The following is a 13,434-nucleotide window of genomic DNA, read 5'->3' on the forward strand; positions in this document are numbered from 1 at the left end:
GCGCCCCCCTAGCGGTGGCAGCTCTCACAGCAGCGGGCCCCCACGGCTCACCGGCCCGTGGTTCTGCTTCAGTCCAAGAGCCGGCTCCTATGGCGCTATGGGCTTTCAGTAGGCTGGCGGTCAGTACCCGTTGGGTGGTGGGGGCTCGCACGCTGGCGCCCTTGGTCTCCTCTACCCCCCTTCGCAGGCCCATGCCGCCTACACCCCTGTTCAGGTGCCAACCTGGGACCAGGCGGGTCTGGTTGCCGCCCTGAACCAGATGACGCTGCAGAACGGCGGCTGGGTGGTTTGACTCAGGTGCATCCAGCCACATGTCATCCTTGGATGGTATTCTTCTTTCCCGACTCCCTCCCTCTCACTCCTCCATTACTGTCAGTAACGGTCACACCCTTCCCATCACGTGCCGTGGCAACTCCACCCTTACCACCCCCACCTCTCACTTTTGTCTTAACAATATCCTTGTTGTTCCTTCTCTGATTCGTAATCTGATTTTTGTTCGTCAGTTTACAAAGGACAATAACTGCACCATAGATTTTGATGCTTTTGGTTTTTCTATCAAAGATTTTCTGACCAGACGCATCATTCTTCGCTGCAATAGCGCCGGCGATCTTTACACCATGCCTCCAGCAGCCAACTTTGCAGTGCCCCACACTAGCCTAGCCATCTCCTCTAATTTGTGGCATCTCCATCTTGGTCATCCTAGTCCTACCTCCATCGCCACACTTAGACAAACTTCATCCATTGCTTGTAATAAAGATAGTCATACTCTATGTCATTCATGTCAGGTAGGGAAACATGTGCGGTTACCTTTCTCACATTCTATCTCTCGCAGTTCTGCTCCTTTTGAGTTAGTTCACTGTAATGTTTGGACTTCTCCCGTAGCTAGCATCTCTGGTTATTGCTACTACCTAGTCATTTTGGATGACTTCTTGCATTTCTAAGGGACGTTTCCTCTAGTTCACAAGTCTGAAGTCGCCTCACACATCACTGATTTCTATGCCTATGCTCACACGCAGTTTAGTCTTCCTATATGAAGCGTCCAAGCTGACAATGGGACCGAGTTTGTCAATAAAACTCTCACATCTTTTTTTAACTTCTCGGAGTATCCACTTGCGCCTCTCGTGTCCCTACACTTCTTCCCAAAATGGGAAAGCCGAGCATGTCCTACGCACCCTTAATAACGTGACTCGCACATTGCTCATTCACGCCTCCATGGCCGCCCCATACTGGGCCAAGGCGCTCGCCACCGCCACCTACCTTCTGAACCGACGCCACTGTTCTGCCATTCAGAATGACATCCCCTACCGCCTCCTCTACTCCCAGCCTCCCGAGTACTCTCACTTGTGTGTCTTCGGTTGTCTTTGCTACCCCAACCTCTTAGCCATGGCACGCCACAAGCTTACTCCTTGCTCCGCAGCCTGTGTCTTCCTCGGTTATCCCTCCTCTCACAAGGGGTACTGCTGCCTTGACTTGTCCACCAGTCGAGTCATCATCTCTCGCCATGTTATCTTTGACGAGTCCGTCTTTCCCTTCTCCTCCCATCCTACTCACTCATCGTAGCTCGACTTGCTTTTGTCGAGCCCCTCTGATGTTCTTGCTTCCACCTCGGTCGCTCCGTCGTCAGACGTTGAGTAGTCGCGGCCCTCACTAGTTGTTTTGCAGGAACTCACTAACGACGACCCCACCATCCTATTACATGGGCCGACCGTGTACCCCGCTCCATTTGTGGGTGGGTCGCTGCTCTTCACCATGCTCCCAACTGCTCCGACCGTGACCGCAGTGCTTCCAACCGTGACCACAGCGTGCGCGGGTGTGCCCTCTACTGCTCTGACCATGACCGTGCCACGCGCGGGTCCGGCCCCGACCTCGACCGCAGCTCCCAACTGCTCCGACCACAACCGCGGCGCACGCAGGTGCGCTACCGACTGCTTCGACCGTGACCACATCACACACAGGTGCGGCCACGATTGCACCGTCCACAGCAGCGCACGCTTCATTCGGTCGGGCGAGCGACCCGACCGCACCGGTGAGTGCTCCGATCGGTCGGGTGAGCGTCTCGACCGCACCGGTGAGTGCTCTGATCGGTCGGGTGAGCGCATCGGCGAGCGCTCTGATTGGTCAGGAGAACACCACGACCGCAGTGGCAAGCGCTCCCATCAGTCGGGTAAGCGCCCCGACCGCACCGGCGAACACCCCGACCACACTAACGAGCGCTTTGACCGGTCGGACGAGTGCCCCGACCGCACCGGTGAGCGCTCCGACCGGTCGAGCGAGCGCCCACGGTCCTCCCCCCGCACCCATGGCACCTGCAGCCCTAGTGTCTCCTGCGGCCTCCTCGTCGCCACCTACCCCTCCATGCCCTGTCACTTGGTCAGTGATTGGGGCAATCCAGCGGGTCCACTACTAGGGCATGACAGTCTCGACTTCTTCTCCAACCTCTCCAATTCCAGTGAACTATCACAATGCTCTGGCTGATGCCAACTGGCATGCCGCCATGGTCGACGAGTTCCGGGCCCTCATCGACAATGACACCTGGCGCCTCGTCCCACAATCGCCCGGTGCCAATGTCGTGTTGGGCAAGTGGATCTTCCGGCATAAGTTCCATGCCGATGGGTCCCTCGCCCGGCACAAGGCACACTGGGTGGTTTGTGGTGTTGGAGGTATGCCCTAGGGGCAATCATAGAGATGATGATATTCCATTGTATCCATATTTTATATTGTGTTCCTTGAATATCCATTAAAGGCTACTTGAATTGATTTGCAATTATGTGAATTGTGTGTGAAACTCTTTACTTGTATGGTTATTCTAAAAGTTGTCCCTAGTCGGAGTTCATCTGAGGACACACATGAATATTATACTAGCACATGTATTAGTTGATGACTATGTTTCATAAGTCATGGACATGGAGATGTCAAACTAATAATGTGGGCACGTGTAGAGACAGGTGCTAGGACTGACCCAACACGAGTTACATAGTTCTCTCTTTACACAACGTGTTGTGGTGGAACCGCCCAAATTAGCTTGACTAAAATGCACTTAAGTCGCCTGACACACGATCATGCACTTTAACCAAGCCAACTTGGTCATCCATCGGATTTCCTCCAATAAACCACTTACTCAGGATCGAGAAGCATTGCTCACATGAAGGTGAGTGGCGCAGAGATTACAACATTCCCATCACATTAACATAGTTCAACAACTTATTACATCAGAGTTTTCAAAACCCAAACAAGTTTGCAAGGTTGTAAACAGCAAAGATGTAAAACAATGGAAGCTACACGACGATACATAATACCATGGCAAAGCTGACCATGATATCCATTTCAACAATCCACGTTGTCTGAGGCAGCTGTCCACTCGACCGACCAACCTAGGGGAAATTGGGTCGGCCATGTCAAGCTGGCAACCATTTCCTCATGCTCAGCACTACTTGAAAACATAGCCACAAGCAAGAGCAAGACTGACCCGACAGGTGATAACTACTTCACCAACTCCTAGACATGCAAGGCTTTTTGGTTGTGGGTTTGTTTTTGCCAAAACACCTAAAGTTGGTCCTTACTTTCAATATTTTAGCTCAAGTTCTAGGTTCATTAACCAGTCTAGATTAGCAACTTATACTAAGCAAGCATTGTTTCCAAACAATTAAAGATCACGCATCAAGATTAATATCCTCATGTTCCATCTTTACTCAGTGCAGAATAGCGATCAAGCAGTCCCAAACTGTGAGAGGCAAACGAATCGATTCAAATTTATAAACCATGCATGGCGAACCTAATCCCACGACATCCACGCACCACGAAGGTTTGCTTCACTTGTCACCCGTCTGCACCGATCCCCTGGCACGTGTCAGGGCTAAACTTCCCTTGGCATGCAATGCTCCACAGTCCCGGCCTCTTGTCGTACTGTGACTGCACTTGCACCCATATGATACACCATGGGAACCTCATTCTAGGGATAGCAGGAGTATAAGCCACGCCCCAGTTCAATTAGGTACTAGGCTTCCCCATCCCATGCTAGGTATGAGATTAGTACTTTCAAACACTTGATCACAAATGCCGACACGTTTCAACCTTAGTCCATTTTCATTTAGACAGATGGGGCAATCCACCGACCACCAAAACAGTTCACAAGGCCTTGCCCCGCCCTTCGTCCTTATGGTTGTAACATAAGTAAAAAAACAACTCCTATAACTCGCGAGTGACAGGAAATCACTCGACTTTTACCGTGTCCTATTAAGCATTGCATCTACAAGACTTATCATGCTAGTGTTTAGATCAAAAGGGTACTAAGTTCGTGCATCTAAGGTCTCAAACAACGCCTAGTAACTTAAATGCACAATCATAATCAACATAATTCATTGCAGAAGTTTAGAAAACTGGGATATGCTCCGGGGCTTGCCTTCCGCGTGATGTAGCTCCACGGTGGGTTCCTCTTCCAGCGTAGGGTGGAGATCGTAGGTTCCGTCAGCGATATTAGCTTCTACAAGACATGCACATGCAGAGAGTTCAGGTCTTCCATGCTTTGCATGAAGGATGCAAGACATGACTTATTGCTGGAATAAAAGTTGCATTTCGACCACATTCACCTAAACAAGGTTTTCAACTTTCGTAACTTCATGAAGTAAGGTGTGTTATGGTTTAAAACTCCAGGTTGACTTTGATGGTGATTGTGTACATATTTAAGATTCTTACAACTTAGAGTTTCACAAGGAAGGTGGGGTCACTTTTAGGATTGCTCGAGGTTCATTTGAAGAGTCATTTATCTCTAAATGTTTTTTTTGTACCTCTTCCAAAAATTACCCATTAAGCTTATTAGGACTTACATTTGTTTATTCACTTAAACCGATTCCTTATCCAAAATTTGGTTCCACAAGCAAACAGTAACATGGGCAAGATTATTTTTGTATGAAACGAGACAGTTCACTGAGTCCAACAAAAGTGGTTTGACATTTTTCTAATTTTTCTACGATTTATGGTGCATTTACAAAGTATATCCTATTTTCTGCCGATTTAAAACAATAAACCGAAAACAACTTACAATCCACCCCTCGGGTCTATGGTTTATGTGCGTAGGGTTCCCTAGTTCTTGCGCTAAGGCCCCTGATAGAAGTTAAATGACATAGGGAGGTCCTTGTGGCGGCTGGCAGCGATCAGCGATCTTCGCCCGATTCCGGCGATGTGAGGCTCAAGCTCCTGAGGTAAGAGAAGTCGTTATGCATATTAAAACTATTGAAACTAACATGAATGCAGGCTGAAGTTTTGAGAATGCTAGACCATTGGCAGAATTCGAATAGCTTGATTGGATTCCGATTGATTTTGGTCATTTAATCAGCAATGTACGACATGAGAAACATCGAAGCAAAGCTAGAAGAATTGATGATATATTTGATCAAGAGATGAGTAGAGAATCGATCCAGAAAATATTCAAAAAAGAAGAAGAAGAAGAATATGATGAAAGATGGATCAATCGAAATGATATTTCAAAAATAGATGATGAAACCCAAGAAGAGCAAAACCATGATGAGTCTAAAATGTCCCTCTCTACAGCATCATGTACACCAGTTGAAGAAGATGGTTTAGAACCACTACAAGAACTCAATTGGTTATTGCCTGATGAAGAAAGAAAGACAATGAAGAGAAGACCTAATGAGATGGGAATCACTCCCGACTTGAAGACAACTGCATAAATATTTCAGGATCTCTTCTCTAATAATTCTGGTGATATGGCTGAAGTTTTAGAGGAAAAATTTTACAAAATAAGAGCACGCAATGCGAAGGTTTATAGCTTGTGTGCTACTGAAGTTGAAAGACCAGAGAATCAGGACAAGGTAGTGCTAAGAGATGAAGAAAAGAGTGAGTTTACAACAAATGATCTTGATGACATGTGGCACATGGAAGATAATGACGGCAATACAAAAGACTTTGAAGATGAAGATGTGGGTGAAATCCCAAATAATGAAGACTTCGAAGAAGAGGTGACTGCTAATATTGCTAATGAACTGCATGTTACACATGCTGGAGGGATTGCAAGATGATGATGAAGAACCACCTCCAATTTTTGAGATCGATCTGCTTTCAACTCCAGTAGACAAACCAAAAATCAGTCTTGATGAAAAAACTTCAAGGTTAAAGTACACATTAAACTCTCAAGGTACTATTGGTTTTGATAATAATATTTTCAAATGCCTATGTTCAACCAATTGTATGGATGATAAAATAAATTCTATGCCTTGCACTTATGTTTGTCATGTTGATAGGCTAGAATTTCTTCAGAACGTTAAAGAGGCAATGCTTTTGTTTGAACCTATTGATTTTATACCTTCAGAACCTATGCCTTGTGGAGATCTTAGTACTATGAAAGAAACATATGCTACATTTAATTGCGCCATGATATTCTTTTGCAGACCAACTATGGTTATGATTATGGATGCTTATTTACAATAAATTTTGCAAATCTCGATCTTGCTTTGCATTTGGTCAAGCTAATGACCTTAAATGAGCACTTGCTAGGAGGTTGCCTGAATTTCACTAACCATGCAGGAATGTGAGATCCAAATAATTTGGAGAAGTCATGCCTAGAGAGTTGCAAGTTGGATCATCAACATCGTAGGTTCAACATTGTTGTTGTGATCAATTTTTTGCTCGTGATCAGAGATGTACAACAGGAGAAAATTATATATTCAGAAGCTTCATCATGTCTTATTTCCAATGCATCAAGAATCACTAATTTTGGAGATCCGTACGAAGAGTTATGATTAAATCTTTGAACACTGCGCCATTTCTTTTTCCAAAAACTCATTTAAAATCAGCTCGGGACAAAACGCAATGCCGAATTAAAACGGAGATAACTCTCTCATCTGGAGTCAATTTTAGGTGAATGACTACTTGTTGGAGAGATAATTTGATGAACTTGGCAATGGAGCAGAAGTTTGGTACATGTTCAGTTCTGGACGCAGAGGAAATCGATGAAGAAGAGGCAGGAGCGAAAAATGAAGAAGAAGGAGATGATGATGTGAGAGAAAATAGCTTGGGCAAGTTTTCTATTAAGCCTAGATGATCACCTATCTAAATATATGTGTTCCATCCCTCTTCCTCTCCAACATTTATTTTCCATGGTCTTTTTGACAAGTCTCAGTAATTCCAATAGATCTCTCTCTTAATTTGATAATATTTTAGATATAATGTTTTGCTATCATTGTTTTTACCTACCAAGCTCCACATGAACCTTCCGCATTCATAGATGAGTATAATAGGTTGAAAATAATCTAGTATAGGCTTGAGTGTCTTGATAAGATGAGTGTTTCCATGAACTTTTGCAAGAGAATCTCACTTTTGTTGGATATGCATTTTTTTGGAAAACTCTTCACGATAGAACAAGGTAGGGGTCTGAAATTCACTTCAGTTTGAAGAGCATTGCATTTATTTTGTTATGGCTTGCTCTTTATTGCTAGTCTATCTTCCATAATGAAAAAAAAGCATGTTACAACTTGAACTTTAATGCTAAACACTTGAGAGAGAGTAATGTATCTTGTCATGTATAATTAAGTGCATGGATGACATTGGAAGGCAACGCTGATTTCTTTTAAGCAAGAATTGACTTACTCGAGGACGAGCAAGGTTTAAGCATGGGAGGATTGCTGACACTCATTATTGATACACTTTTAGTGTCATTTAACTAGTATTTCATGCATATTCTTATACTAATCTGCCACTAGGCACCTGAAATAACCCCATATTCGCATATATGTTGTATTTTGGACCATATTGCAAAATCATAGGAAATACGACATAAATGAAGTGTTTTTCTACAAGTTGGATTTGGGCCCGGACTTTGGATATTGGAAGGCCCAAACACGAACATTGAATTGTTGGCCCACCAGAAGAGGTGAAACTTGCACGGGCTATTTCTTCCTCATCCGAACTCTGATTGGGACGAATTTATAGGGAAAATTGCATGGCTCGACGAGGTCTACAACTTTCATATGAAGCGCTCGGTCATTGGAGGCCAAAACAGAGTAGGCTGATCGGCCTATAGGGGTCTAGACCAATCGGCCTGGCTCATTTTCGGCTCCGTTCATTGCCCCCTTTCACCAGGAGGAAGTCCACAGTGTCCCTAGCGTTATTTTCCAGATACATGACCTCGAAGGCACCCCAACCAACACCGCCAACTATAAATACCCAAGATATCCAACAAGGAGAAGGATCTCAACGAGTTTAAACCTAGCCGCCGCCGCCACAAGAGAAGAAATAGGGATTTAGATTGGATCAAAAGCTTGAGGAGGGAGGAAACTCTAACGCCGATCGGCCTAGGGTGCCTCAGGCCGATCAGCCTGAGGCCTTCGTGTCTCCCCTCATCTTCGTCTTCGGTCAAGGTGTTCTCCAGGTGCTCCATACCCTCTTTATTTGTCAACATGTGTAAGATCATAGGGTAAAGCTTCTGTTCATCCCTAGGGTGGTTATGATCCTTGATACGTAACTGCTAGATGTTCTTTATGCCCATTAATGCATCATGGTCTATGTCGTTGCAATACTTCATTTAAATATGTGAGCTCTTGTTCTGTACAACATATGTTCCTAGTAGAGTTTCTGGTAATCGTGGTGATTAGCTTAACTCTACGGATGCTTCGATATAGTGTGTGCGAGCAAGGCATTGAGTATCCCTATGTAGTGACAGTATGCGGGAGGGGAAAGGTTGAGCGAGCATGTAACCGCTGTTATAGCTAGTGAGGGTAGCACCCATAGATGCATATTCTTGTGAACTTAGATCCTAGGGAGGGAAAATTTATATATATCTCTATCTCCTATCTTGTATTAACATTTGCTATATTGTCTCAATCTTTGGTATTATTTTAGTTTGTCTCTCTATACAATACATGCACTTAGTTTCGTTAGCATGATTGGTATAAATTGAGAACCACCAATCTACTTGTTCCATGGATTAATAAACCTTGGGGGAATACTCTAAGGAAAAAAGCTACAGCTGATCCGTGCACTTGCGGTCACGAATTAGCGCGCTAACTACCATCACCCAGCTTTTCTGACGCTGTTGCCTAGGTTGCTATGTTCGATCTTGTATTGATTTTGCTAAGGGGGCATTTGGATCTTTAGTCCAGACTAAAATTTATATCACATCGAATATTCGGAGGCTAATTAGGAGGATTAAACATGAGCTAATTATAAAACTAATTACACAGATGGAGGCTAATTCACGAGACGAATCTATTAAGCCTAATTAATCCATCATTAGCACATATTTACTGTAGCATCACATTGTCAAATCATGGACTAATTAGACTTAATAGATTCGTCTCGCAAATTAGTCTCCGTCCGTGTAATTAGTTTTATAGTTAGCCTATATTTAATACTCCTAATTAGTATCTAAATATTCGATGTGATAGGAATTTTAGAAGGTGCTAAAGAAACAAACACTCTCTCGTTTCCAGTCACAATGCAGTACTTGGACAGTTCTGATTCACCGAGCATCGCCAAAGCCTCCTTGGTGGGCCCGCGAGCACCTTCAATGCACATTTATCACCCATGCATGTACGTCCCTCTCAGCCGTCTTTGCTTCCAGCCTCCATTTATGACCCGTTGATCCTTCTCATGAGTCATGACCACCCACGAATGACGAAGCAACGGTCGACGTTAAAGAAGGCTACATAGCTGCCCGCAGATTCCTCCGCTCGATCACGCACTCATTCTCTCCTACCTTTCGTCCCTTCGCCACCAAGACGAAGACAAACTTTGTGCTCTCTCGTACGTGCCAGAGCAAAACAATCGTCATGGCGGAGGCACTGTGCGATCAGCTCTTCTCCGACGTCGACGGCGAGTTGATGCACCATCCCTCCGACGCCGACGACCTCTTCGGCATCCTCGAGGCGTGGGAGGACTGCGTCACTGGCGGTGGTAGTACTCCACGCGGCGCTGAAGTGTCGCGGACCGCTAATGCCACAACGCCCAAGCCACCGTCGGCAGTGGGAAGCATCCGGCGGCTCCATGACCGGGACCAGGGAGACGCTACGGTGCCAGCGCCGAAGAGGCAGAGGTGCTCGCCAGCGGTGTCGTCAGAAGCAGCGGCGGCTACGAGTGAGGATGGCGCGGCAAATAATAAGACTTCACACATCACGGTGGAGCGCAACCGGAGGAAGCAGATGAACCAGCACCTCGCCGTGCTGCGCTCCCTCATGCCATGCTTCTACGTCAAGCGAGTAAGATTCGACGTCTAACTCCTAGAACTTAGAAGTGCTACAACCCTACAACTATAGTAACCTATCATATTGTTAATGCTCAAATTTGGGTTCCAAATTCTTCAACGACGTGTCTTGTATATCGCGCTCACCGTTGGGGGCACACACGTTGTGTGTTTAGTGTGCGGCACCAATTCATATCAACAAATATGTCTATCTACACCCAATTTTATAAGGTGTGTTTTGCATGGTATGATTGGGCAGGGAGACCAGGCATCCATCATTGGAGGTGTGGTGGACTACATCAAGGAGCTGCAGCAAGTCCTGCAGTCGCTGGAGGCCAAGAAGCAGCGCAAGGCCTATACCGAGCAGGTCCTCAGCCCGCGGCCGCCGCCGCCCAGCTGCAGCCCGCGGCCACCGCTAAGCCCTCGGCCGCCCCTGCCGCCGCTCAAGTCCACGCCGCCCATCAGCCCGCGGCCGTCCGTCCTGATCAGCCCCAGGACGCCGCCGACTCCAGGCAGCCCGTACAAGCTCCGCAGGCAGCCGCCTTCGCCGCTGCCGCTGCCCCTGTCACCGCCGGGCTCGGCGTACGCGTCCCCGGCGAGGACGCCGACGCGCGAGCCGAGCCCAGCGCCCTCGTACCTGCCGTCGCTGGACACGATCGCCGCCGAGCTCTGCGCTTACGCTGCCCGTGGCACCAACAAGCAGCAGCAGGCGCCGGTGGCGCTTCCTGCGGCGGCCGGCGGCGGCGGCCTCCTCCCGGACGTGAAGGTGGAGTTCGCCGGCGCCAACCTGGTGGTGAAGACGGTATCGCATCGCGCGCCGGGACAGGCCGTGAAGATCATCGCCGCGCTCGAGGGCCGGTCTCTAGATATCCTCGACGCCAAGATCAGCACTGTCGACGACACCGCAGTGAACTCCTTCACCATCAAGGTGTGTGTGCTCCTCGTTCTTCCCGCTCTATACATCCTTTGCTGTGCTTATAATTAATTAGACTCAAATATTCCAACAAGTTGGAGTACACATGGGGCCTCACACTTTATGATGTATAGCACCCCATGTACTATACATGGGCAAATGCATTTGTTTCATGTGAGCTAGCTCCCCATGTACTGTAGTAAACTGCATGTTGAAGTTGCACTGGTCATAAATGTGGTTGGATGGCTACTATAGCTATGTAGCTAGGCAAGGTTGTACCCTGATATTGGCATCCTAGCACAGTACAGCTTCGAGTATATGTACATACAAAGTATAGTTGATGAATTATAAAGTGGTAATCGTTACTGTACCAAATATATGCTCTCAGAGTGACACTATGCTCACACAATGCAGTACAGGACTACTGGTTTGATCAGGGTTCCTGTTGTCTACTGTGTATTAGCTCTTGTTGCTGTTTACGGGGTCTACCAAATACATGACATTTTAATGTCATAGAGTTATTCATCGGCTTTTTACCTTTTCTTTTTGCTCAGACAAATTCAATTAACTTCTCCATGTTATATTTCAAACTGTCAATTATTTATTAATGGATATTGTCTTAATTGCCATCTTGAACAAAAAAATCAGTTCTATAATTATTCTTACCACTTTGATCTCCTAATATCAAAAATACTATCCAATACCTGTCTACATATACATCATGTCACAATAACTGGACTAGTTCCTTTTTACCTTGTAATCATAAGTGATTGTTGTACTCTTCACTTACGGGTCTACTATCTTTCCAACAGATTGGAATCGAATGCGAGCTCAGTGCTGAAGAGCTGGTGCAAGAGATTCAGCAAGCCTTCTCGTAAAGCATGTATCACTAATTTCAATTTGTCGAATTTTCGCTGTTGACTGTGAAGCTGCAATAACGTATAGCAGCATAAGAGGCCAGAGAATAGCCCAAGGGGTCATCACTTGAGTGGCAATGAGTTACCGAGCAAGCTAGCTTACCAGAACCAGACCGATGATCATGTTACGGCACATGATATGCAGTAGTAGCTTTCTAGCTGCACCCGCCGATCCTATGCGCATCTCAGAACGCGGAGGTGTAAGTTTCTTCCAGTATCTCTGAAAATGTTGCAGCCACCTAATGTTCATTTCGTCTCGCATCCAATCCTGCACTTAAGCCAATACAGTGCAACTTCATAAAAAATGATTAGTTTGCTTCAAAGTTTGCCCTGACCCCTGAGGATGGCACGGGTGGATCCACATGCTAAATTGGCATTTACACCAGGTACAGCCTATAACGTCCATCTGCTGTTCTGCACCTAAATTGGACTTTACATGCATGGGTGCTGTCGGTCTATTTGGCCATTTGGGGGTAGGATTGGCGGATCATCATTAACTTTAATTTCGCTGTGGGTTCCATATAATCACGATCCAGGAACCAAACCCGTCCATAGAGGCCTCGCCGTTCTAAACCTATATATGTATATTGCGATTTTGGAGACTAGTCCTTGGAAACAATTTTCTTATGTGATCAGATATTGAGACATCCAAAACTAATGGAAGTAACAAACACAGATTCGGAGCAGAAGGTCTTATATGTTGAGGGTGATTTGGACGAGTGCACATTGACAGCATAATAAATCCAAGTAGTTTTGAAACGCTAGCTCTTTCCATCCTAGAAAAAAAATTCTGCGAAACTATTGAAATTGACCAAGTTTAGGTTTGTACGCTCCTCGTTGCTCTACATCAGCGAGATTAAAACATGTGGAATCAACTGAGTGTGTGCATAGCAGGGTGGCTTTTGCAACAAAGTTGAGTAGGTTGTGGGCATTTGCAACAAATCAGTTTATGGCACTATCGAACCAAAATATCAAACTCTAAAGTAACAAATAGGGTGTTTTCTGCAGTTTACCCAAGATAAAGTATGCAGGAAAGTTAGAAACGTGCTATAGAACATGCTACACATATAAGGAATATAATGTTTCACGTAGTACAAGGCTCAATTGAGAATGTTCCACAAGGAATAATGAAATTATAGAGCAGGGTCATGAACAAGAAGGAAAACAAAAATAAGGCCACAGCACTATACTCCATATAAGATTGCAAATTGCAATTGTTCAGTTACACAAATTCATTTTTTCAGGCCGGGAATGAGGCTAATAGTTCCTCGAACGTAGAAGCCTACTGTTCCATGTCAAAATTGGCAGATGTGGACGAGCAGGTCTCTGAACCATTCTCCCAACCAGTCAGACCGGTTTGGTCAAAGTGCTCAAAATGCAAATTGAATTTCACCATTGTGTAGCTCTCGTCA

At 45.7% G+C, this 13,434-nt stretch overlaps 1 protein-coding gene across 1 annotated transcript; it reads left to right on the plus strand.

Moving 5' to 3' along the window:
• Positions 1-9,593: 9,593 nt before the first annotated feature.
• On the plus strand, positions 9,594-12,271 carry LOC117851880 (transcription factor SPEECHLESS). The gene is made up of 3 exons (XM_034733789.2): positions 9,594-10,208; positions 10,452-11,120; positions 11,918-12,271. The coding sequence occupies exons 1-3, from the start codon at positions 9,783-9,785 to the stop codon at positions 11,981-11,983; spliced, it is 1,161 nt and encodes a 386-aa protein (XP_034589680.1). The 5' UTR covers positions 9,594-9,782; the 3' UTR covers positions 11,984-12,271.
• Positions 12,272-13,434: the final 1,163 nt, after the last annotated feature.

This window comes from Setaria viridis, chromosome 4 (genome assembly GCF_005286985.2).
Source record: "Setaria viridis chromosome 4, Setaria_viridis_v4.0, whole genome shotgun sequence".
NCBI lineage: Eukaryota > Viridiplantae > Streptophyta > Magnoliopsida > Poales > Poaceae > Setaria > Setaria viridis.